The 26,023-nt window shown below is 55.7% G+C and overlaps 1 protein-coding gene across 5 annotated transcripts; it reads right to left on the reverse strand.

Annotated features, from left to right (window-relative positions):
- Positions 1-1,200: 1,200 nt before the first annotated feature.
- Positions 1,201-25,918, reverse strand: GRAMD1A (GRAM domain containing 1A). 5 transcript variants are annotated; one of them, XM_043437268.1, is made up of 21 exons: positions 25,783-25,918; positions 24,669-24,989; positions 15,779-15,989; positions 15,672-15,692; positions 15,113-15,197; positions 14,866-14,969; positions 14,690-14,785; positions 13,856-13,936; positions 10,382-10,494; positions 10,056-10,206; positions 9,332-9,530; positions 8,049-8,192; positions 6,395-6,513; positions 6,161-6,303; positions 5,486-5,589; positions 5,227-5,400; positions 5,050-5,137; positions 4,033-4,044; positions 3,602-3,709; positions 3,397-3,517; positions 1,201-1,650 (listed from the first exon to the last, which is right to left on the reverse strand). In XM_043437268.1, exons 2-21 carry the CDS (start codon positions 24,938-24,940, stop codon positions 1,558-1,560), a joined length of 2,439 nt encoding a protein of 812 aa, XP_043293203.1. In that variant the 5' UTR covers positions 24,941-24,989; positions 25,783-25,918; the 3' UTR covers positions 1,201-1,557. The 5 variants fall into 5 exon arrangements, with proteins under 5 accessions (XP_043293203.1, XP_043293204.1, XP_043293205.1 ...); XM_043437269.1 differs by lacking the exon at positions 4,033-4,044 and having other exon boundaries at positions 25,783-25,916; XM_043437270.1 differs by lacking the exons at positions 24,669-24,989; positions 25,783-25,918 and adding an exon at positions 20,456-21,210.
- Positions 25,919-26,023: the final 105 nt, after the last annotated feature.

A 26,023-nucleotide genomic window follows, 5' to 3' on the forward strand; every position in this document is an offset into this window, starting at 1 on the left:
CTCATTCACTCTGTAACCAGAACAGGATTTGAGTGAGACAGATCTGGATTCTACCTGGACCAGAGTTTTGCCTCTAAGCTCATTTCTGAATTGGTAAGATAAGGTCCAGCGGCCTCAACTTCTGGTGTGGCCCCCTGAAGGGGGCCTTTTATCTGAAGGTGGAGACACCAGGGGCTAGGCCTTGCCTCTCTGCTGAGTGGTGCCAGGCATGTAACTATTTGTCTCCATCTCATGGTGTAACTGAGAATTAAATGAACGTTTGGGTTTGCTGGTGACTCAGACGGCAATGCATGAGACAGGGGTTTGATTCCTGGGTCAGGAAGATCCCCTGGAAAAGGAAATGGCAACCTACTCCAGTATTCTTGCCTGGGAAATCCAATGGACAGAGGAGCCTGGTGGGCTACACCCTGGGGTTGCAGAGTCAGGCACAACTGAGTGACTAATACTTCAGACCTTGGCACAGAGCCTGGTACATACTTGGTCCTCACTATATGACTTACTTTCTTTCTCCCCTGATTTTTCTTCTTCCATAATAGTAACGTTTATTGAATATTTATTCTGTGCAGGCCCTGTTTCAAGTAGCTACCTTTATTAATTCCTTGAATCCTTATAGAGTGGTTCTCAAAGTGAGGTCCCTGGACAATCATCATGAGCCTCACCTGGGAACTTGTTGGCAGTGCAAGACCTCAGCCGACTCATGGCAGGTGGGCTGAGTCTCAAACTGAGGGTGGGGTCCAGCATTCTGCTTTTTAAGAGTCCTCCAGGAGATTCTGATGCAGCTAAAGTTTGAGAAAACTCACTTCTAACAATCCTGAAAGACCGGTGCTATTCTTTGTTTTTCTTGGCTCAAACCTGCACCCTCTGCAGTGGAAGCACGGAGTCTTAGCCACTGGACCACCAGGCAAGTCCCTGACTGGTGCTATTCTTATGCCCATTGCAGAGGAAACTGAAGCTCAAAGAGGTTGAACTGCTCCAGGTGACATGCCCGCTAAGTATCAGAGGTAGGATAGAGCCAGGCCACCAGTCTGTCCTTGGAGCCCCCACACTGGATGCTGATGGTGCAGAGCTGCTTGGGAATTCCAGGTCACGTCAGTGTCTGTGGCCCCAGAAAATGGATCGTATGCCCCTCCTACCACAGCGGGATCTAAAGTGTAACAGGAGGCTCTCACCGCTCCCAGGGCCCCTACAAGGACAATCACAGTCATTTCCAACCTTTTATTGGGGCTCTGTCAGCCCCAAATAAATATAATACATTAAACCCAGAGCTGAGGGAATCGTGCACCCCAGGAGGCACCCCCACAACCCCAGACGGGCACAATAAGTTAGTGGGGGGCCTGCCAAAGGCCGGGCCAGCTCCCTGGCAGGGCAGGTGACGGCAGCTGGACTCGCACACGCTGGTCTAAAGTGCATCTCGGTTCTGTGGTCCCCGTGTCTGTGTGGCCCCTGGCCAGGCCACCGGGAGGGGTGGGCGGGAGGCTCCCGGTGCTCACACTGTGCCAGCAGTGGCCACCGAGCCTCTGTGTCTGTCTGTCCATTTAGGAGGATGGCCGTGTGTCCTCAGGAGAAGCTGTCGTCAGGCTGTGGCTGGGAGTCGAAGGGAGGGTCTGAGACGGTGATGCCTTGATGTAGCTTCTCCAGTGAGAACTTCATCTGCAGGGAGAGGTGGGCAGGGTTGGGGGGTGAGTGCTGGTAGGGGTGACACACTCCCACCATCCTGCAGCTGAGGACCTAGGCAAGGTCCAGAGAGGCCAAGGTCAGCCTGTCCTGAGAGAGGAGCCTTTCTGCACCCAGTCTGACTTCTCATAGGCAGAGGACGAGATGGTTGGATGGTATCACCGACTCGATGGACATGAGTTTGAGCATTATCCGGGAGATAATGAAGGACAGGGAAGCCTGGCGTGCCACAGTCCATGGGGTCGCAAAGAGTCGGACAAGACTGAGTGAGGGAACAACAAAGGCAGCAAGTGGAAGCGGCCCAGACGGTCTGGGTTCAAGTCATTTTATGGGGTAACCTTGGGCAAGCCCTTAACTGCCCCAGGTCCCTCAGCTGAGACACTAGTCAGTAATATTCCTGCATCAGAGGATTACTTCAGGGATCTCCCGGGTGTACGCCTAGGAGCTGGCATACAGGGTGTTGGGTGCAGTTAGCTAGTCTTACTCCCTGCCATGCGACCTTGGGAATGTCTCTGCCTCAATGTTCCTGTCTGTTACATGGCAGGGGGTGGGAGGGGTGGAGTGGTAACAAGAGCATCCCCCTCGAAGGCTGGCCACGAGAAACAAATCAGTTGGTCATTTTAGCTCTTAGAACCATCTGGCTCAATCAGTGTCTGCTGTTAAAGTTAATTTGTGTAGTCGATTCCGTGCCCTTGGCAGAGAAACATAATCAGAACTGAACTCAGGATGGGAAAGCCCTGACCTGCTGTCTCTGAACAATGGCACCCCAGCCTCAGTGATCCCTCGTCCCTGTCCTGCACAGCCCTTCCCCTTCCTCCTAGCATGATTTCAGGGTGCAATGAGGCCCCTAAAGGTAGACCTCAGCATTATGGTTCAGAGTGACCAGAAAGGACTTTTAGCATCACCCAGCAACGTGGGCTATGATGCCCTTGGGCACCCAGTCAAGGCCAGATGCTCCCCAGCACCTGGCACCTGTGCTGACCCACCACTGCATTTACTGAGCACCTGCTTTGCAGGATCCCACTAATAACAGCAAACACAGGCGAGGTGTTTACGTGAGCTGGGCACTACTCACAGGCTAACTCCTTTCTAGTTGATACTATTTTCTGGCCACGCTCCTGGCCACAGCATATGGGGCCTTAGTTCCCTGACCAGGGATCAAGCCCACAGCCCCTGCAGTGGAAGCTTAGAGTCTTCCGGTGCTATACAGTGGGTGTCTGGGGCAACCCCTCCTGGAGATGAGATCCCTCACATGATCCCTTAGTCATCTCACAGGCAGGAAGGGGTTCAAGGACCAAGCCTCATCTACCCCTGGCTTCTGTGACTGGTTGGGGGAATGGGCACGTGACCCAGCAGCCAGTAAGAATGAGCTCCTTCCTTTGGCTGCTACCTCGGAGCTGCAGGTACCATCTCAGTCAACCTGGGATGCTCCTGAAACAAAGCCAGTCCCGGGGGTGGGCAGAGTCAACAGAAGGTAAGAGACCGATTCTTATTACTATTGGGTAGCTGGATCCAGCCATGCCTGAAGTCAAGACATCCTGGACTTCTTCCCCAGGATGAGAAGCAATAAATGCTATCTTCCATCTCGCTGATTTCTCTAGCAACCCTGGGAGGTGAGGACTATGAATGGCTTCCTCATTTAACACAGGAGGAAAGCGAGGCCCGGATGCATTATGCCGCATCTCAGGACATGACTGCAGGACCCCGCAGCCCAGGCCGCACCTCGTCCAGGAGCTCCACGGAAGCCCGCAGGATCTGCCTCCACTTGTGTACCTCGACGCTGTGGAACTGCTTCTGCAGGGCCAGGATCTCCGCCCACTCCGTGGCCGTCTGGGGGAACTTACTGTGGAGAAGACAGGGCCCGGGTGGGGTCTTGGCCTCCCCCACACCTGCCCAAGCTCCCAACCCCCTGGGGCTACCCACTCACCCCTTGGCCAGGGCCAGACTGTGCCAGGACTCAAAAGTGTGAGCTGTCCTCTCCAGGGACCAGAGGCGGTAAAAGAGGAGGACGTTGAGGGCAATGAGGACGATGAGGCTGGGGAGACGAGGTCAGAGGTCAGGGGTCAGGATCCCAATGCTCCCACAAGTGGGCGGGCACCCACTTGACCATGCCTTGAAGGGGCACCATGACTAGCCCTCTTTCCAGAGGAGGAAACCAAGACTCAGACAGGGTGAGTGACATGCCTGGGGTCACACAAGCCAAAGCCAGGGTTCAAACCCAGGCTGGCCTGATGCCTGAGCCCTTAACTGCCGTTCCAGTCACCTCACTGGGGGGAGCCGGGGGCACAGAGTAAGGAGAAGGGGTTGCAGCTGGGGGGCAAGACACGGGGGAAGGGAGGGTGGGACGCAGGACCCTACCTCACACAGATCCTGAGAAGGCAGAGAGAGGGGGAGACAAAGAGATGAAAGCTGCCCAGCCTGTCCTGGCCACCCCTTGACCCCCAACCCCAGCAGCCCCAGGCTGAGCACATCACACGCCCCTCATGGACCATTGTTACTGGCCAACTGAGGCCCAGAGGCTGAGCATGAGGCTGATCTCTCACTGCCCATGGTCTGGCAGGAGCGTGGATCTCATTTCTATCTTCTCAGAGCGCCCTGCCCCCAGCCCAGGCCTCTGTACATGTGGGATACCCCACCACGCAGGCCAGGATACCCCCAGGCAAGGCCTGTGTGCAGGTGGGTCCCCCCAGGCCAGCATACCCCCAGCCCATGCCTCCATGCAGGTGGGTCCCCCAGCCCAGGCCTCTGTACAGGTGGGTCCTCCAGCCTAAACCCACTCTGGGGGGTGGGGGGAGGTGGTCTCAGCTCAGAGTCCTCTGCTTTCCCGGGATGCCTTCCCCAATGACCCACTGTCCGGCCTAGAGGAAGCCTTCTGCGGCCTCCCATGGCTTCCCTGTCGCCCTTGCCCATTCCCTCCATCACAACCCCATCCCTCTGGTCTGGTGCCAGACCTGTCTCACCCCAGGACTGCTGATCACTACTGTGTCTCTCGTGTCACACAGCTCAGGGCTAAGCACAGAAAACCTGAAACCTCCATGGGTAAACCTCTCCTGGCCCATCTAATTCCACCTCCCCTGGGAGCCCACTCCTCCAGCTCCCTGGGCGAGGCCATGCTCCCTCTGAGCACTGCCCCCAGAGCCCCAGGGTTTCCCTCTCCCTGTGGTTCGACCTCTCCACGAGAAACTGAGTGATACAAGCTGAGGAGCCCTCCTGGGCGCATCCCAAACATCGCCTCCTTTAACCCTTGCTGTGGGGTAAGCCCACGCTCCCACGTAAGCAGAAGCCCAGAGAGGCCAAGCACTGGCCCAGGGCTGCACAGCCAGGGTGCAGATCCAGGCCTGTCTGACCCCCCCCAAGCCCGGCCCCCTTACTCACACAATGCTGATGAGAACCAGGGCGCTGGGGGTGCCCGCCCCGGGGCCCTGGTCCACAGACGGTTCTGAGAAGCGGGAGCTGAGGGAGCCTGTGGGGGAGCAACTCCGAGTTAGATGGACTCATCTCTACAGGCCCCCAGCTCCTCCCTGGCCCCCCGCCAGGCCTGACGGAACCCACCCGAGGTGTGCATGCCAGTCCGGGCACAGGGGTCAGGGTCCGGGTGCGGGGTCCCATCACCGTGAGCCCTCCAGCTCAGAGGCCGCTTCCGCCGGCGCAGGCTGGACAGCAAGCCCCGCGCGTCCTTCCCGCCTTCCTCCAGGGACAGCTTCTCAGCCTTGGCGAGCTCTCGCTCTGCGGACACAGGAGAGGGCTCTGCACGGCCGCCCTGGCCTGGCCCTGACCCTGGCTGCCGCCCGCCCTGGCCCCTGCACCCTACCCAGGTGGTGGAAGTAATCCTCGATGCCGCTCCACGAGTTCTTCTCAATGAGGGACTTCACGAGGCTCCAAGGCTGCTTCCGGTAGCGGATCTCGGAGGACACTCTGGGGAGCAGGGCCGGGGGAGGGGGTCAGGGGCTGACTGCAGCCTTGCTGTCCCATTCTCCAGAGGGTACGTGCCCTCATCTAATTCAGAGAGGGCCCTGTGTCACCCACACACAAAATAGACACCCCCCCGCAAGGGTTCCCTGTGATCCCCACACCCCACCCCACTCAGCCCGCAGCCCCTCCTCTGTCCACACCCGCGACCATGGCAGGTCCCCCACCGTCACTGCTGCCCCAGCACTGCCCACCCAGACTGCCATCCTAGCCCGCACCTTACCCTTGAACCCCTTCCACCCTGAGGCTATGTCCACCCCCACGTGGGGGTCTGAGAGACACAGCATGTCCCAAGCTGAGCTCCCAGTCTTCCCCCCAAACCCTCCCCGCCTTCCCCTCCTGGTCAGTGGCGACTCCGCCCTTCTGGTGGTTCAGGTCAACCACCTCGGGGTGTTCTCTGCTCATCTGCCGGGGTGGCAACCAGCATTCTGCGGCTGACTCGAGACGGGGAGAATGGGGTGGGGTGGGGCCCTGGGACCACCTGGGTGTCAGGTGGCGGAGCCAGGGCACAGCTCACCGGAGGCGGGCCTTATTCCGGGCGAGGCCCAGGATGCAGTAGCGGTGGGCAGTGTAGAAGTAGTCTTGGTAAGGGATGCCCTGCGTCAGCACCTCGGAGTCCACCACACACCCTCCCGCCTGGGGGCCGCGCCGGAACAGCGTCTGCGAGGCCAAGGGGGGAGCCAGGAGTCAGCACCATCCACCCTACCCCGACCCTCGGCCCCCCACCCGCCGGCCCCCCTGCCTGGCTTACCTGTGTCTCCACCACAGAGGCGCTCTTGGGCCCCAGCGGGTTGCTGATGGGAATGGTGTAGGTCAGCACTCGGCGCTGGTGGCACTTGCTGTCCCCGCTCCAGGGGCTCAAGGTCACGTCTGGGGGGTGGAGGGGCAGAGTGAAGACCCCAGTCTCCAGTCCTCTGCCCTCAGGCAGTAGGAGACCCAGTCCTCTGGGGAAGGTTCCAGTTCTTTGGAGACTGGCTCCTAAACCCACACCTCCTCCCTGCCCCCACCCTGGTGTCTGTCCCCCGTCTTTCTTCTAGATGCCTAAAACTTTAGATGCTGCTGATCTTTGGAGCCAGGACCTCTCTCCTGCCCATACTTCTCAGCCCTCCTGGGCCCACTGCATCCACTCTGCAGCCCTTGTCTCCATGCTACCAGTACTGGCTTCTCCCCTGAGCCTGAGACCTAGGGTCCTGCGATCTCTTGAAAACCTCCCCTGGATGTCCTCAGGACCCTGCATACCCACTGGCCTCCCCAACCCCTGAAACATGCCCCTCTTCGTTGGGCCCCACTGTCCTTTAGGCTCCCTGCAGAGCTTTGGGCCTCATCCCGGTCACTATCTATTCACTGACTGCCTCAGCACTGTCCTGGTTCATCCCATCCTTGCCATTCCAGGGCACCTCTCCAGCCTTCCCCTGAGGTTCTGGCCTCCATCTCCAGCTCTGGTCCAGGGGAAGCTTCTAACAGCCAAGGCTGACCCTGTCCCTCCCTACAACACTCTATGGCTCCCCAGTACTGCTGGACAGAGTCTGAGCTTCTCCATCTGATGTGCCACTCTCTCCAGAAAATAAGCATAGTTTGGGGGGATTCGAGTGCTCCCAACGTAAGGCAGTCTTACCCACTCTGCAGAGGATGCTGCATGGTTTGTTTTCATCAATCAAGAAAAAAGACACAGGCCCCTCCCCAAATTGAACCACTTTCGTAGCCTCCTGAGCTCCCTGCTGGTCTCCTGGTCAGCCCTTCCGCCTCCCCTGGTGCTGTGGCTTCCCCCCTCCAAACCTGGCCTTGGGGGCCCAACCCCAGGGGCCTTCTCCCAGTGCCTGCCTCCAGCTTCAGGACCTTTGCAGGTACCCTGCTGGCCTCCCCGGGCTTCCTCTCTCCCACCCCCTCCCACTTCCCTAGGAAAGCTCCTCCATCAGGCCTTCGTTTCAATTCATATCCTTCCAGCATCCTTTCCTGATACCCTCTAGATCACAGCCACCCCTCTGATACACATGTTTATCTGTGTCAGTATCTCTTCACTGCTGTTCCCACTGGACTTGAGTTCATCTGTCTTGGGCTCTGCACTGGCCTGACAGAGCAGTCTTTAATTCATATTTATTAAATGGCTTCCTATCTGCTCCTATTCTAGGCACTTGCCCAGTACTGACTCATTTAGTTCTCACGAGAACCCGACAAGGCAGGTATAACATCACATCTGCCCCACACAGAAGAAACTGGGGCACAGAGGAGGTCTGCCCCTGGCCCAAGGCCACTCAGCTGGTAGGAGGTGGAGCCCCTCCGGTCTCACAATCGCTGCTTCTCACGCCCTGACCCACCGCACCCAATCTGCACGGCGGTTCCTGCCGGTCTCCGGGCCTGCTCCTCCCCGCGCCCTCCCCTGTAACGCGGCCAGCTCAGCCGCTGACCTGTGAACTTGCACTGCTGCAGGAAGTCCTGCAGGAAGGACGAGTCTGAGAAGAGCATCTGCTGGAGTCGCTCGGCACCCACGTGGAAGACGGAGTTGATGAGGAGACGGCCGGAGAGGTCAGGCAGCAGGGCCGCCAGGTCGGCTGGGCGACAGAGAAGGACAGTGCATGGGGCTGCCTGCGTTCCTCGGGTTCCCTCTGGGGGGACCGCTCCTCCCCACTCCCAGGCTTTGTGGGGCGGTCGGGCAACCCCGTCCTCCTGGACCAGAGTGGACACTGACATGCACTGACTCAGCCCCCTCCACCACGGGATGGCTTTAGGGTGGGCGTGCGCCCCGAGCCAGACAATCAGAGCCATCACTGTGGGTTCAAGGTGGAGCACACACCTAGGCCCAATACTTGCAGTCCCAGTGACGACGGGGGTGGACCTGTCATAAGCCCACCCTCAAGCTCATAACCTTGAGCCTTTGGCCATGGTGATTGGTTCAGGGGGTGTGTGTGTGTGCGCGTGTGGGCATGCACAAGTGTGTGTGGCTGATGGCCAAGTCATCAGCCACAGTTATGGGACTCAGGGGTGGGGGTGTGTGTGTGCGCATGCCTGTGTGTCCCAGGCCAGCCACAGTGATTGGATCAGGGTGTGTGTATGTGTGAGTATATGTGTGTGACCCAGGCCAGGCCACTAGCCACAGTGGCCAGCTCTCCATTCAGAGCCAACCCTAGAGCTTGGTGCAATCACTGGGAAAAGTAGGCTTTCTTTCCACCAGGCTTGTCTGGGGCAGGGATGGAGCTCTCTCTGCCCCCACAAGAGTAGAAGTGACCTGAGGATGCAGTCGGCATGGAGAAAATGGAAATGCTGTTGCCGCTGATGGGAATAAGCCAACACTTATGGACTGGCCCAAGCATTCTACATGTATTAAGCCATTTCATCCTCTTCACAACAGCCCTATGAAGTAGGCATTATTACTGCCAATCCATTTTTCAGATAAGGAAAAGGAGGCTCAGAGGTTGAATAATTTGCCCACGTCATACAGCTCAGAAGTGGCATGGTCAGGATTTGAGCCCCAGCCATCTGGCTTGAGATTCTGTGCTCCTATCCACCTTGCTAAGCTGCCTTCAAAGCAGAGCAAAATATGGACAGATTTCTAACAAGAACACCTGAATGCCTTATCTGCCCATGCTGTGGATTATTTTAGTCCTGTGAGCCAGCAGCTCCCTTGGTCAACCCGTCTGAGTAAAGTCTGTCTCATGTAGCCAAAGCAAACGAGTCGGGCCACTTGCCTCACCTTCCTCCCCCGTGGACGAGGAGGAGTTACTCGTGTCCGTCAATAGTTCCTCACTGGGCAGCAGATCCAAGGGACCCAGGGAGGTGGGCCCGTCAGGTGAGGTGGGCTCTGTGCTCGGGGGTTCAGCCACCGGGGTCACTGTCTGGCTGGAGGAGGCGTCTGGCTGACTGTCTGTCTGCTCCTCCTTGTCCTCCTCTGCCTGCAGAGAAAAGTTTAATCCAAGCTTGTCCCTTGGGTGCCCACATCCACCAGAAGGCTTCGAGACTGTAGGAAAACCAAAGCTGGGGAGGTCGTGTGTAGCGAGGGCTCATAGCTGAGTGGCGAGGGGTGCTGGGGCCACCCGGAGGAGGACTCCTCTCAGCCTCTCAGTCAGGCGTGTCTTGGATGCCTGGCCCATAAGCTTTCTTATGCCTCTCCTGTCCATGCCTCATCTGACTGCACCCCACCTCATCCATCCATCCATCTGTCCATTCCTCTCTTGGCTCTTCTGTCTCTCCCCTTTTCCATCTATCTACCTGCCCCACCTCTGTCTCTCTCTTCCCCTACATGTGCTTATTTTCCACACCCATCTTCCCAGCTCCATGCCATTCCTCCATCCATCGCTCACCTCCCCCTCCAGCCACCTCTTCTCTGTCTGCTCCCTGCTGGTGCCCTCAATGTGTTAGTCCGTTCCTCTCCCCAGCCCCACCCAGCACCCTCCTCTCTCCTCTACCCGCCTGCTCACCCCATGGTCTGCATCACTGCTGGCCCGGGACAGGTTGGGGGTGATGCGGCCACGGCGTGAACCTGCGGGGCTCGGCTCCTGGCTGTGGTCAGCTGCCCCCGAGGGGGTGATGTCGCTCAGGGCGATTACATCGCCCACATCCTTCGGGCTCCTGCGGAGAAAGAGAGGGAGTGAGACCACTGTGATCTTTGAGATCCCACGCACCCTCCTGGTCTCCCAAACTTTTGTACACCCACCTCAGTCCACCCAGGATTCCAGGAGCTACAGACACAGTCCCTTGTGTCTCCTCCCAACCCCCCGGAACCAGCCACCAACCATCGACTCACCCTAGGCCATTCAGCTGCAAGGGGCAGACATAGTCCTCGTCCTCGCTGGTGAGACCCAGCTCTGAGCCGTAGCACTGATGCACCAGATGCCAGAGCTCGCGGGGACTCAGCGTCTGGATGGGCAGGACGTTGGGTTGGCCTCTACCTTGCAGTCAGAGCCCTTCCCTCTGGCCCACACCAGCCTCAGCCACAGCAGTTCCCCCGGTGTCCACAAGGGGGAGCATGACTTCCCATCGCAGACCTCTCTCAACCCACTGGGTAGGAGCCAGTGTACTGGGGAATTCTCCCTTGGGTCCTCACAATACTCTCACTGCTACAGGTTAAACTTCCCAGTTTTATAGAGGAGGATATGAGGCCCAGAGCGGAGAAGTCGTGCTTGAGGTCAACTCTGAGGTTCAAACCCAGCCAGACTCCGGAGCCAATGCTCCCACCCACCATGCGGTCCTGCCCCCCAACTATCAATACTTCTCCCAGGCGTCCTCAGGAGCTACCCACGGCCAGAGTGGCATGATGGGACCGATGAGATAGTAATATTAATAATAGTAGCAGCAGCAGCAACTGACATTCACTGAATTGTTACCACGTGCCAGGCATTCTTCTAACCCTTCACGTGTGCCAACTCAACAAGTCTTCAAAACAATTCTGTCAAGTAGGTGCTAATATTATGATCCTTTCAAGATAATGACAATGAGGCACAAAGGTGCGTGTGTGTGTGCTCAGTCGTGTCTGACTCTTTGCCACCCCATGGATTGTAGCCCGCCAGGCTCCTCTGTCCACGGGATTCTCCTGGCAAGATAACTGGAGTGAACTGCCATTTCCAACTCCAGGGGATCTTCCAGACCCAGGGACTGAGCCCATGTCTCTTGCATCTCCTGCACTGGCAAGCAGGTTCTTTGCCACTGGTGCCACCTGGGAAGCCCCACAGAGGTAGGCAACATCATTCATTTAGGAAGTGGTGGTACTGAGGTGATGGGGCAGCCCTGGAGCTAACCACTTGGATGTACTACCTCCCAAGAGCTGACGTGATGGAGCACTTATTCTGGGGCCAGCTCAGGTGCTACAAGGAAGGAATGGTCCCCATCTGACAGATGGGGTTCAGTGACTTGCACTCAGTGATGGGGCCGAACTCCATCCCCAGCAGTCTGGCTGCCCTCAGCCTCCCTGAAGACTCTGATGCTGCCCTGTCCCTCCCTCAGGCTCCTGCTCCAGAACTCTTGCCCCTGAGGATGGCCACAGCTGCAGCTGCCTCAGAGGACAGGATATGAGTGAGCCCTGCTAGAGGAGTGTGTTTGGGCCTTCTGAGGTGCTGCATGCCAGCAGTAGCAGACCCCAACATCTATCCACCCTCCCTTCTTGCCAGCAGGACCCTGATAAGTCTGGGGTGAAAATCTTCCCCAGCCCCAGCAAATTAAAACTGGCTTATACCAACTCATTTTTTTCATTTGCCATATAATCCATATAACTCTGCAACCAAAGGTGATCATGTGACCAAGTTTTAGCCAAAGAAATGTAAGGAAAAGTCTGCTGAAAGAAACTTTCCCTTCCTGATAAAGGAATGCTCACTTTCCATCCATCCCTTTCTTCCTTCACGTTTGGGACACTTAAGTGAGGGCATGACATTTGGAGCTGTAGCAGCCACACTGCAACCATGAGGCAATAAGCATGTGAACAAAACATTAACAGCAGAAAGATGATGGTGTGAAATAATGGATAAGAGTTTGGAAAAAAAAAAAAGAGTTTGGGTCCTGAATGACACAGGGAGCCCTCAACCCCACCGCCCCCCACCCCCTGGGATTGCCTACCTCCAGACCTCTTGTTACGTGGGCATCAGTGTGATTAAGTGGACGCCAGAACCTGACTACAATGGGTCAGAACCCCACTCAGCCACAGAAAAGCATATGTGACCATGGACAAGGCTTTCCCTCTGTGCCTCCTTGGTGAAATAAAGATAACCATATTGCCTCAAAGGGTGGCTGTGATGATTAAGTTAATTCATGGAAAGCTCACAACAGTTCCTGGCACCCAGTAGCTCTGTTAAGTGCTAGCTATTATTATTACCATCTGAAGTACTTCAGCATCTGTTTGCTTAAACCATTGTCTGGTTGGGTTTTCTGCTGCTTGCTGCCAAAATGCATGCTACATAAACTCATTCAACCATAATGGACATTCCAGGACAGCCCACTCAGAGTTGGCCCATAACAGACTATTAGAATGTGATAAGTAAAGGTCTGAAATCCCTTACTCAAAATCTTTGGGGTAAAACTTGATTCAAAATTAAGAAATTTGGGGATTTAAGAAAATTTATACAGTGCCTATACTGTAATACCCAAAATATCTGTATTATATTAGTATCCAGTAAGTGCAGAGTATACCAGAGGTTCTCAAAGTGTGGTCTGACTTCTGGGTGTCCCCTAGACTCTTTTAGGGAATCCATGAGGGAAAAATTATTTCCATTAAGTATGAAAGTGTTAGTAGTATAAGATATTACTTGCCTTTTTCACTTTTATTCTTTCATGAGTGTACAGTTGGGTTTTCCCAGAGACTTTGTGATATTATCATTGTTCTGGTGGCTAATCCAAGTGTAGTGGTGTATCTTATGCTTAAAAAGCTCCCAGTTTCGATTTCTAATCCAGTATATATTGACAGATATACTGCACTTAAACAAAAGCTCCTTGGAGTCTATAATTAAAGAGTGCAAAGGGTTCCTGAAACTCTGGTTTGAGGGTCACTGGTATATTCTATACTGGATACTATAATTTTATGTTGAATCACAGTTATATTTAAGATTGACCCCAGTCATACATATAAATATTTTGTGGCCCATTAATTGAGATAAATACAGACCTGTGTTATATAAGAAGCACACAGCATGTTTTAAGTTTAAATTAATTCAAACTGAAATTAAATTACAAATACAGTTCCCCAGTCACACTAGTCAAGAGTTCAACAGGCACGTGTTGTCAGTGACTATCATACCAGACAGCATAGCACCAAGTTCTGTTAGACGGTGCTGACAGGGATTGTAAATCTCCATGTTAGCGCAAGTCAGGTTTTGTTGCCAAATGTATCCCAAATCTCCCCATTTTCAGAGCTTTTTTTCCTTTTTTTTTTGGCCATGCAGCATATCGGATCTTAGTTCCCTGACCAGGGATTGAACCCACGTTCCCTGCATTAGAAGCTCAGAGTCTTAACCACTGGACTGCCAGGGAAGTCCCTTCAGAGCATTTCCGATTCACAGGTGGTTACCAAGGGGCCGTGGGTACGCATTTCTGGGGTGGGCTATGGCACTGCAGCCCGTGGAGGCCCTCTGGGCAGTGGGGGGTGGCCTATGGAGAAGCTGCAGGTGTGCTGGGAGCTGCTGCCCATGGAGAAGAGCTGGAGGGGTCCCCCAAGTCCTAGCATCCCTGGCTCCATGGTGCCCCCCGACCCCCGCCCGGCCTCTAGCCTCCTTGTCCAGGAGTCGCCCAGGCCCACCTTTTCAAGCAGCGCGTTCTGCCAGAGGCGGAAGATGAGGAGGAAGCAGCGATCTCGGGCCCCAAAGGAGGTGAAGAAATGCTGCAGGAGAGAGAGGGGTGTGAGCAGTTGGGGAGACACCAAGCCAGAGCGAGGAGGAAGCTCCACCTGTGCACACGCCGTGATCCCGGTTCCCCAGGCCGATGTATCTACTGTCATCCCTTCGCTCACCCCACAGAATGTCAGTTCTGTGCCCAGCCCATCAGTGGACAACTCTGGAGTCCCAGTGATTAAGAGATGGCCCCTAGCTCTGCCCCGGGACTAACAGTCCAGGGCGGGAGACAAGGTCAGCCCAGAGTGGCTGGGCTGCTCGGGGGAAGCCCAGGGCACATACCCAGTCTCCTGTGCCCACTTAGGGGTGGCTAACAGATCCCCCTTTGGCCAAGAAAACACAAAGAGAAGTCTGCTGTGAAGACTTCCCTCCCTATTTCTTTCTCCTGTCTGGGCCACTGGTGTGAGGCAGCCATCTTGGACCATGAGGCAACAATCATGATAGATGGAGTATCAGGGAAGGTTTCCTGGCAGAAAAGGCCTCTGAGCTGATAGAATTTTTCTATTAGGACTATCCCTGAGCATCTGTGTGAGGGGAGACTGCAGGGCCTGAGTCAGCAGCAGGTGCAGGGGTCCAGGCTAGAGACGATGGGAGCCCAGGCTGGGGCTGGAGAGTAAAGAGAACAGGTATTCCGTGGGAGAAGTTGGGTGCAGAGTGAACAGGGCTCTGGGTGGTGGGGAGGAGAAAGGAGTCAATGAAGATCAGGGACCCAGGGGCCCCTGTTGGCCGCTCCTCTCGCTCACCTTCTCGTTCTCCGTGCAGATCTGGATGGCATTGGGGATCAGCTTGGCCGTCTTTTCCTTCTTCAGACACGTCACTTCCTTCAACTGGATGGAGATCTGAGGATGAAAGGTGGGTCAGAAGGGGCCAGGCCACTGCCCGCCCCGGGGCCCTCCTTGTCCCGGGTGAGTCGGCTCACGGTTGTCTCCCAGCGGAAGATATTGCTGTAGAAGCAGATCCAATTCTCGGAGAGATAGAGGCGGCCCTGGAGGAGGATCTCACGCTGCAAGGCACAGGAGTAATCTGAGGCGGCCGAGAGGAGAGACGGGCAGACACCCGAGTCACAGGCTGGCCTGGCCTGGCCGGGCCGGCGCACGCGGGGAGGGTCAGGAGGGCAGAGCTGGGGGGCTCAGGGTCTGGCTGGGGGTGGTGGGGGGACGACTCACCCACAATGAGGCGTTCTGCTTCAGGGAGTTTGCTGAACAGTTTCCGGAAGTCCTCATTCCGCTGTTTGTACGTGGGGCTCAGCATCTGGGGGACGTTTGGGAGGTAAGAACTGGGGCAGATTTTCACACCCCTAAAATTCTGCCCCTCAAAGCTCCCAGCACACCTCAGTCTCAGCCCGGGACAGCCTCTCTGAGGCTTCAGTATCTAGCTCACTTCTGGCTCCCACTGCCCATAACACAAGAGTAACCATAATGAGAGCCATTTACTGATTGCTATAGAGCCAGGCGCTGTGTCGGGCACCCAGCAGCATCACTGACTCCCAGGGAGTGTTCCCTTCAGTCTAGTAAGGTGGGTACTGTTTCTCAAGGAGACAGCAGCCCAGAGAGGTTAAACAACTCGCTCAAGGTCACAGAGCATGTAAGCAGCAGCACGGGATGAGACCACCCCCCCAGGTCTCCTGACCCCAGCACCCACTCTCTGACAGCGGCAGCCAGGGGCCCCAGTACCTGTCCCCGTCCCTCTCATCCCTCCGGCAAGGCCCCCTGCCCAGATACTTACACTGTACCAGCTCTGCATCTTCTGCAAGAGAAAGGAAAGGAGTCAGAAGGAGCCCCTGAATCCCCGTCCTCCCACCCCGCCCCCACCCCACCTGAGCTGGCACCAACCTTGCTGTTGCGGATGAAGTTCCGGCTGCCCAGGCTCTGGGTGCTGGGTGTCCCGGGCACCCCACCCTTCTCTGAGGAGCTATCCGACCCCTTCTCCACCATGGTGCCCGGTTCTGGCTCAGGCGGGGGTCGGCTTGGGGGCAAGAGCTGTAGGCGCTTACGGAGGGATGGAGAGCTGCTTGGCGTGCTCCGGCCAGAGTGGGGGGTTGTGCTGGGGGGAGAGGAAGAGGGTTCTTATGGGGGGAGGTAGGCTGGGGGGATGATGATGGGCCTGTTTTGGGGGGACCCCCCTTCAGCCCACTGACTCTCACCCACCCACCCTGCTCCACCTCCTTGCAGAATGATCTAGAGCAGGCCTCACAGCTCCCTGTCCTCGGTGAGTTCATCTATAACCCAGGGGTAAGAAACATACGTTGTCTTCTTGTTTGGAGGGTTAAACAAGTCCATACATGTAAAGGGCTTCTAACAGAGCCTTCTAACAGAGCCTGGCATAAAGTGAGCTCTCAGTCACGCCTGTTATTTTTCAAACTAACTTATTCATTCATTCATATATTAAATATTTGTTGAACACATACTTTCCACTCAGTTGCCTGAGCTAAAAACCTAAGCTGCTTCTTCTTTCCTACTTACTCTTCATTTTTAATGTTAGCAGGTTTCCCCTGCTCCAGCTCTAAGATCTATTTCCATTATTTTTATGTTGCCTCCTTCTTCCTGCACCAGGACCCTGGCCCAGCCTCCAGGTTCTCTCCCTCCTGGACATCTCAGCAGCCTCCTCCCCGGTCAGCTCAGGGCCCTCCTGTCTGAGCTCTCCCCACCATTGCACTTCACTCCAGGGGAAGGCAAGGTCCTCACCCCATCCCCTGCTCAGGACTCTCTTCTCTAAGACGCCTCCCCTTGCCTCTCCATGTAAAGCACATTCCTCCTTCCCAGCCCCTTCCCTCTCCACCATCCTTCTCATCACTTCTCCTGCACTTCTGTATTTTCTGGTTTCAAATCCTCCCGAACCAGCAGGTGCCCTTCACAGGGGGAGGGGGTTTCATCCGCAGGTGCACCCCCCTGCCTAGAAGGAGGCCTGGCATACTGCAGGTGCTCTGCAAGCTTCTGCCCTTGTGGACTGAATGAGTGATTCAGTCCACCTACCTCCACCTACCCCACCCCCAAACTTGGATTCCACCAAGTGTATGACTTGCCCAACCCTTGGCAGCCTGAGACCACTGCAGATCTCAGTTGGGCCACTTTGCTGTGTGACCTCAGGCAAGTGTCTGAACCTTTCTGGGCCTCGGTTTCTTCTCGAGTATAATGGGACTAATAGCAACATCCACCTCACAGGGTTGTCTGGAGGAGGACATAGATACATAAAGCCCACCACCTGGAAGGCATCCTGGAAGGCACCTTTATTAACTGTCAGACTGAAATGGAGCACATAGCCTTGCTGTCAACGCAGCCCATTTGCTGCCAAAGTGCCACGCTGACTCCAACAGGTACCGCACAAATACCTCAGCCTAACCCAACTGACCCCAACTCCAGCCATTCACTCTCTGAGTGCACACCGAGCCCCTGCCCTGCACCAGGCACTGGGGACACAGAAGGGGCAAGACAGATGCACCACCTGCCCACAGGGACCTGGCATTCTGACTGGGGAACAGGGATGATCAATAAGAGAACAGGTAAATGAGGATGATGACCTCAGACACTGGTCAGTGCTATCAAGCAGCGCTGCTCACAGGAAGTGCCCAGAGTGGTTAGAAATGCAGAGTCCGGGACCCACTGCAGACCTCCTGAATCAGGAAGTGGGGGTGGGACCCAGGAGACTCTAATGCAAGTTCAAGTTGGAGGACCCCGGAGATACAGGAGGACTAAGTTGGTGGGGGCGGGGCAGTGTTCAGGGCACACTTGAGCTGAGCCCCAAGGACAAGGATCTGCCAAAAGGCCGGGGAAGGCTGTTTTAGGGGCAGGAACAGTGAGTTCCAGAACAGGACTGAGCTTGGCAAGGCTAAGGAGGAGTGAGGTGGACAGGGGGTGCTGGGGAAGGAGGATGGGATGCCTCAGGCCCACCCACAGGTCCTGTAGGCCCTGGGCAGGAGTCTGGGCTTCACCCTGAGGGCCCTTGTGGGCTGAGGGAAGGGTTTGAAGGAGGGCTGATCACATTCCCCCCTTGCCTCATCTTCCTGCCTCTCCAGCCTGAAATGATCCCCTGGAGAAGAAAATGGCTATCCACTCCAGTATTCTTGCCTGGAGAAGCCCATGGACAGAGGAGCCTGGTCCATGGGGTCTCAAGGAGTCAGACATGACTGAAGTGACTGAGCACAAGACCCCCCCCAAGCTCCTGCAGCCGCAGGTCTGGGGAGGGTGCCTGCAGACAGGTCCAGCACACGCAGCCAGGGCACGGCCTGCGCCCCCAGATCTTGCTCTCAGCAGGACAAAGAGGAAGTGCTGACACCCTGTGGCTGCCCCATCAGGCAGGCTGCAGCAGTGGAGGGAGGGGCCCTGCCATGGTGACACGGCTGGAGGCACTTGGAAGAGAATGGGGTCTGTCACTGCAGACACCTCACCTCTGGCCTCCTGGGCCTAAACAGCCCTCTGGGCCAACAGCTCCCTCTGGGCAGAGGCATTCTGCGCATGGGTGTGCACAAAAGAGAACCTCCACATGGGTCACACATAGCCAGGGTCCCAGGCAAACCGCAGTTCCCCACAGTTGTAAGATGTCTCCCCCACCCCTCACCCCCACACACCCAGCAGTAATATCACAGGTATACTACAGTCACACACAATGCCCCAGAAGTCACACACACACCTGCATGCATGACAAAGACATGCAGCTGCAGAGCGTGACAGAAACAGAAAAGTCCCAGGTACATTCACACATACAGCTCCAGGGAGGTTTTGCAGGAGACTTGAAAGTAACATTTCCACGGTGACAGAGAGGGCCATACAGTGAAAGAACAGTCCCAGAGGCCCCCAGCTAGCACGTGCACCACCCAGGTAAATTAAGTCCAGGCTCAGCTCAGTTCTCATGGCACTCCCCATCAGGAGCGGAAGACAGAGCAAAGACCTGCTCTTACGTGGCGCGAGATGGACGTGGCAAATGCTGTTGCCGAGTGACTGAGAGCCCTACACACACACAGCCGTGAAGGACTCAGGAACAACGCAGCCCCGGAAGGCTGTGGACACACCTCGACAACACAGTGGCCAAGGATTGAATTTGAAATCATGCGTGGGACATGTTCTATACACAGGAGAAGTTTGCTCCAGACCGTCAAGGGTACACCCAAGGTCTCCAGAGGGAGGGTCCCAGGCTCACTAAGAGCCACAAGGGGTCTCTCTCTCTCGTATTCTTCACACACCCTTCACACACACAAAGCCCCAGAGAGTCCCAGCTGCTCACATGGAAGCCAGGGGCGTACAACAATGTCATAAGGGACACACACAGAAACTTTCACACAAAGATGGAATCAGACGTAGATTTAAGGTACAACCCCAGAGGGTTTCAGTCATACTCACCAAGGCTGGAGCCAGACAGTAATGTCACACGTGGACACACAGGTGACTTACATTTGCCCACTATGCTAATAGGTACAGAGGTAAATTACAAGCACACACAGATGTGAAAGGTCACAGCAGCAAACAAAGAGCCCCTGACACAGGCGCACACACACTACAAAGTCACAACTGAACACATAGGCAACTTACAGTGACACTTGGAGCCACAGATGGAATCCGAGATAATAAATTCACACACACAGGCACACGGCCAAGGAGGACCACAGCTGTTGCTGCACACTAGGAGGCTTAGACACATGTACACACACTCCAAAGTCACAACTAGACACGCGGATGTCTGATGGAATGAGGTACAGTGCACACACAACCACGGAAAGTCACAGCCGCGCACACAAAGCCCCAGACACACACGACGATCCCAGTCAGACTAACACTCGGAGCTTACACCACCACATGAAACCACACACACACAGAGCCAAAGAGGATCACAGCTGCCTGCACACCAGGAACCCAGACACGCACACACACGTCCAAGACATCTACAATGCATAATCTAGAATACTCTGGGCCCGGACAGGGACTAGGTCAATTCTGTGCTCAGGACCCCAGAGGATCTGAGGCACGCGGTCGGCCGGCCACGTATAAGACCCCATCCGAGCAACCTCGAGACTAGAGACAGACCAGAACCGAGGGAGGGGGCCCAGACCTGGAGAGGCTGCTCCCGGGCCTGTCCCGGACTCACGGGCCTGGGAGCCCGGTCGGCGGGGTCTCGTCTCCGCCCAGCCTTGACCGCAGCCCCAAAGACCCGGGTCAGCCTCGCGCCCACTCCTCACCTCCCAAGCAGCGGCAAAGGAGGCCCGGGGCGCTCCCAGCAGGCCGCGCTCCTAGCGCGATGAGCCCCGGACCCTCAGCCAAAGCTCGGCCAGGCTGGCGCATCGCGTCCGGGCAGTGCCAAGCAGACCCGGGGGGCTACCCCGCCGTCAGCGCCCCAACCCCGAGTGCACCCCTGGCCCCCGAGGCCTCCCTCCTCTCCCCTCCGGCCGACCCCGGTGCACAAGCTCCTGGACCTCGGCTGCGATCGCGCCACGCCGGGCCGAGCCCGTGGAGCCCCCGCCCCAGCGACCCCCCCCCCGGACCTCCCCGCGCCCGCACCCCTGCCCCCGCCGCGGTCCTCACTCGAACATGGATGCGGCGCGGCGGGCGCGCCCAGCCGCAGGGCAGGGCCGGGCCGGGCTGTGCAGGGCTGGGAGGCGTTAGGCGTCCCCGCCGGTCAGCCGCCTCTCCTTCTTTGGCTGCCGTGCCCCCCACCCCCGCCCAACCCCGCCGCCCTCTGCCCGCACAAAAGGCCGGGGCCGCGGGACGCCGCCGAGGCGTCAGCTCCGCTTTTCTGCCTCCGCCCCGCGCGTCACGGCCCCGCCCCCCGCCCGCGGGAGGGGGCGAGAGGGGAGGGCTCGGCCCTGGCGGGGAAGGGTGGCCGGGAGGGACGGCTGGGCCTCGAGGCAGACTCAGATCCTCGGAGGGAGAAAGGGACCGGAGGGGAGGCGGGAAAGCAGGAGGTGAGAACTAGAGGGAGACCCCGGGGGGGCTGGTCAGAGGCGAGGGAGGGACGGCGGGGACCCAGCGGGACCCCAGGGAGGAATCCGATGCTGGAGGGAGAATTAGAGATGGAGTGACGGGGCGCAGGAGCAGGAGGAGCGAGACAGAGGTCGAGAGGGGGCGGCGGGGTCGTCAGGGCCCGGAGAGAGCAAGAAGAGGGGCGAAGAGAAAGAGAGAGACGGAGGATCTAAGGAGAGAGACAGACAAATGGACCGGGAAGGGACGGAAAAACAGAGAGACAGACTCGATCAGAAACACAGCTCCGCCGTGGTAGCCTGGGCACAGGCCGGACGCGCTCGCCTGGTACCCAGAGAGGGGTCCTCCGCTCCAGTGAGGCCTCGGGCCGGGCGCGCTACGTACCCCTACTCTCCACCCGGGGCGGAACCTGAGAGAGGGGGCGGGGCTGGGGATGGGAGGGAGATTCGGGGAAACGGAGGTGTTGGGGCAGTGGGGACGCGGGAAACCGCAGCTGGCGGAAAGAGGTGGGGCCCTAGGCCTCCTCCCTCTCCACATCTCTGAGCGGCGTCTCCGGGGACCCCTTTCGGTGCCAGCCGCAGTCAGCCATGACGTCGAGCAAGTCACCCCAGTCCTGGGAACCCCACCAACTCTGTGGTCAGGGTTTTCCCACAGGACGGGGTTGGGAGCTGGGGAGGTGGGAGTGCTCCCCTTTTATAGAAAGGGAAGCCCCAGCCTCAAAGATGCTAAGTGACTCGCCAAGGTCACTGTTGGTGGACGCAATCCTCCATTGATGCCCTAACCCACCTTTATCTCTGCAGCAGCTGCCCAGGTCTCTCGGTGTCCTGGACTCCTCCCCCGAGAACACAGATATGTGCGCAGAACCTCACAGCTCCTGGCCACAGGCCCCCTAGCTCAGACTTGCTCCCCACCCCTCTCCAGAACAGGCTGTTCCTACCTCTTGGAAAAAACTCCATTCCCACTGCTCTTCCACACTTACACCCCTTCCCTCCTAAAACATCCACTGACTTCTCCATTTTGGTGGGTGTGTACTCAGTCACTCAGTCCTGTCCAATTCTTTGTAACCCTGTGGACTGTAGCCAGACAGGCTCCTCTGTCCATGGGATTCTCCAGGCAAGAATACTGGAATGGGTAGCCATTCCCTTCTCCAGGGGATCTTCCAGACCCAGGGATTGAACCCATGACTCTTGCATCTCCTGCGTTGGCAGGTAGAGACTTTACCAATAGCTCTGCCTGGGATGCCCATTTTGGTGGGTGGAATGCCCCAAATTTCAGCCTGTCTTGACCCCTCTCTTTCCCTCTAGTCTCTCAGCAAACCCTGTAGGCTCCTCCTACAAAATCTATCCAGTTTAAACTCCTCTCCCTCACTGCCCCAACCCTGGCCCAGCCTCCATCCTCTCCCTCCTGGACCATCATACAGCCTCCTCCCTGGTCTCCCTGCTCCCTCCCAACCCCTACAGCCTGCTCCCCACACACAGCCTGAAGTAGCCTGTGAACCCGTGTCAGGTCGAAGCCCTCCAGCACAGAGCCTTCTGACTGCACCTCAGTCCAGCTAAAAGCAAAGTTACCAAAGACTCCACTCTTAACTTCTCTGGCTCCCTTTTATTCACTGCCTCTAGCTTACTCAGCCTCCCTGCTGTTGCTCTGACTCCCCAGTTCCTGTTCCTGCCCCCAGGCCTTTGCATTCCCTTTCCCTCTGTAGGAAGGATCACTTCTTGGACAACTGCCTCTCAAGGTCAGATCTCAGGGTCAGATCCCAGTGAGGTCCTCCTCCCACCATCTCCCTCTGTCTCACTGTTCTCTTTTTTTTGTATTTCTCTTGGCCTGTTTCTTCTTTTGAAATACTTAAAAATTTTAAATTAGGGAATGTTTATTTCAAACAGGAAAAATACAAGAGTTATCTTGGTCCCCACCAAGCATATATAATAGGTGTGGACATTTTACCATTTTTGTACATTTTTCTATCCTTTTTCTGCATCAAGATGCATCCACTAACAATATATCCTGTTGTTCAAAATCTTTTAAAAATATACATAATTAGGCTCCTACTATCATTTTGCAACCTGTTTTTCTCCATCATCTTTATTTCTGAGATTTCTCCACATTAACACACAGAGCCCTACTTCATAAACTTTAACTCTTATCCAAATGTTCATTGTTGGAAAAAAACACAATGGACATTTCTGTTAAAGGCCAGCGTAGTTCTTTCCTCCTATAGCCTTCAACCTCCTTGTTCCTGTCTCCTTGTGCCAGAGGTAGTGTTCCTTTGTAGAAGTTTTGTTTAAACATTTTTTTTTTGCCCATGAGCTGCAACAGGAAATACCATTTATATTGGTCTCCAAGTACACAATTAGAAATAGAATCAGCCCTCTATATCTGCAGGTTCCACGTCTATGGATTCAACCAATCAAAGATCAAAACAGAATTTTTTTTAAATTCTGGGAGGAATACACTTGAAACTAAGACAACATTGTAAATTAACGACACTTCAGGTTTTAAAAACTGGATAGATAATATTATATTAATTTCAGGTGTATAGCATAATAATTTTTGTATAAAAATTTTCCAGAACAGGAAGGCGATAAATTAGGAGTCTAGGATTTCCCTAGCGGTCCAGTTAGGGCTCAGCGCTTTCACTGCCAGTACTGGGTTCAGTCCTTAGTTGAGGAACTGAGATCTCGAAAGCCCTGTGGCTTAGCCAAAAAGAAAAAAAATAAACAGCAAGGATATACTGTATAGCACAAGAAAGTATATTCAACACCTTACGATAAATAACCTGTAGTAGAAAATAATCTGAAAAAGAATAGATATATATATATGTATGTATAATTGAATCGCTTTGTTGTACACCTGAAACTAACACAACATTATAAATCAACTGGGCTTCAATTTGAAAAAAAATTTCAGAAAGCAAACTTGAGTTTGCTGGCTGGCAACTGTTTGCATTGTATTTGGAGCTTCCCTGGTGGCTCAGACAATAAAGAATCTGCCAACAAAGCAGGAGATGCAAGAGATGCGGGTTCAGTCCCCTTTTGGGGGAGATTCCCCTGGAGTAGGAAATTCTGGAGCAGCCTACTCCAGAATTCTTGCCTGGAAAATTCTGTGGGCAGAGGAGCCTGGCGGGCTACAGGCCACATGGTCGCAAAGAGTTGGACATGACTGAAGTGACTGAGCATGGCACAGCACAGCACAGAAACCTGTGAGTAACCTAGAGGTATTCCAAAGTATACAGGAGAGTGTGAGGAGGTAATGTGCAAACACTACACCATTTTATATAAGAGATTTGAGCATCTGCAGAGTTTATCCACAGGGGTCTTAGAATACTCCCATGGGGATGGAGGGTCTGCTATCTATGTAATGTCACAAAATCAGTAGGAAACCACACTTGTTCACTGCCTGCTACATTGCATTTTTTTCTTAGTCTTTTTATTTTTTGTTTTTTTTTTACACTGTGTTATGTTCAGTTCTCTCCTGATTCTATTTGGGAAAAAAAAAAGTGTTCACTGCAGTGTACTACATTGGTTTCATGGCCCTTAAATGGGTCATGACCCAAAGTTTGAAAAACACCAGTTGGTGAGTATTTGCCTCTGGTTTTAGTAAGCAGTGCTCAGCTGAGCACAGCTGATTAACCCAACACATATTCCAGTTTTTATCTGCATGTATTTCACAACTTCCAGTCAGGCCCCTGTGGGGCTAAAGCCACATTCTAACTGACCTTCAAACCCCCACCAGGACAGTGCCAGCCACAGGAAACCCACCCTTGAGCTTGAGTCCTGAGAGAGAGAACCCCCTTCCCATCCCACCACCTAGGTCTGACCTGTCCTGGGGCGAACTCTCCGGGTCTGGGGTCCTTGGCAGCTGCAGGCACTGAGGGGGTGGAGTGCAAGAGGGTGACTCCTCATCGCTGGCTGGTGTTATCTGAATGGTGGGCACCTCCAGGAGCTTCCAGCGCTTAGGGGCCAGGCCCTGGACCCTGCCACCCTGTGCCTCCTGGCTCGGCCCCTTGGCTGGGGGCACCTGTGAGTCCTGGGCACAGACATCCTGGGTCAGCAGGGGTGCACAAGGCAGCAAGGGCAGGAACTCAGCCATGGGGATGGCTCTGCCACCCAGCCGGGGGTCTTGGACCGTGGTATGGCCTCTGGGGGAGAAAGAAGAGGTGAAGGGGTGGAGGGGAGAGTTCCCAGACAAACCCTGCCCCTCACCACCTCCCGCTGCCCAGTGGGAGGAGGGGTCAGCTGAGCTTCAGAGCATAGCTTGGGAGTCAGAGAGATCTGGGTGGGATTCCTGTCTCGGCCAACACCCTCCTTTGTGACCCTGGTTCCTCTTCTGGAAGCTGGAGAGCCTGATGGCGACCTGCGAGGGTGGCCGGGCAGTGTCGGGGAGCTCTGACAGGTGGAGGGCTAGCCCAGGGTCTGGCACATGGTAAGTGTGCCCCTGTTCTGGGGTTTCTCTTTGTGCCCCGGGACTGGGGTTTATTTTTTCTAGCGTGAATGAGCTACGGTCAAGCTCATTCTCTATACACCCGCCACCCCAGCTCCCTTCCCGATACACAGGGCCAGGAAGCAGCCAGGTCTGAGGGGGCCCCAGGGGCCCAGGGGCCTGAGTAACGGCTGATTAAGGCCAGGATTTCCCTTCCCTTTTTGCTCAGCAATTGCCCCTCCCAAGACAAACAAAGGGAGGGAACGAAGCCAGTTCCTGCCGTTATGATTGTGATACTGGAGGCCGCATGGGTCTGGGGAGATGAGATTAGTGTCTGTCTGTCCTCACTGCAGGTCACGGTGAGGGCTTCTTGGCACCCCGCTGCTGGGGGAGAGACAGGGAAGGTTGACCCGTGGGACCCAGAGAGGGTTTCCCCTGGTTTGGGAAGAACCTGACCCTTACAGGCCAGGCTGGGACCCCAGAGTCCTTCCCAGACACCCCAGTGCCCCTACCTTATGGCTTCCTCCTCCTTCCGTCCTCACAGGCTGTGCTCCTGCTCCTAGGGTTAGGGCAGGTGACCAGGCCCTATTCTTTCCCCCGGGGAGTCCTGGCTGAGCCAGGGAGTCACGACCTTGTCAGGCGGAATAGAGTGTCCGGCTGGAGTCAGGTTCCCCTCTGGCCAACTGTTCCCAGGAGAAAGGGCTGAGTGGGGGTGGGGGTGTTCCGACCTCAGAGGAGGCCCTTCCCGCTTGA

Source organism: Cervus canadensis, chromosome 18 (genome assembly GCF_019320065.1).
Source record: "Cervus canadensis isolate Bull #8, Minnesota chromosome 18, ASM1932006v1, whole genome shotgun sequence".
Classification (NCBI taxonomy): domain Eukaryota; kingdom Metazoa; phylum Chordata; class Mammalia; order Artiodactyla; family Cervidae; genus Cervus; species Cervus canadensis.

Excerpts from the sequence above, each read along its gene's own strand:
- GRAMD1A (XM_043437268.1), bottom strand. The coding sequence starts at position 24,940 with ATGGCTGAGTTCCTGCCCTTGCTGCCTTGTGCACCCCTGCTGACCCAG. Across the intron at positions 15,693-15,778 it reads ACTTCATCCGCAACAGCAAG|AAGATGCAGAGCTGGTACAG; the intron begins GTTGGTGCCAGC and ends TTTCTCTTGCAG. Across the intron at positions 5,138-5,226 it reads GACTGGCATGCACACCTCGG|GCTCCCTCAGCTCCCGCTTC; the intron begins GTGGGTTCCGTC and ends GCTCCCCCACAG.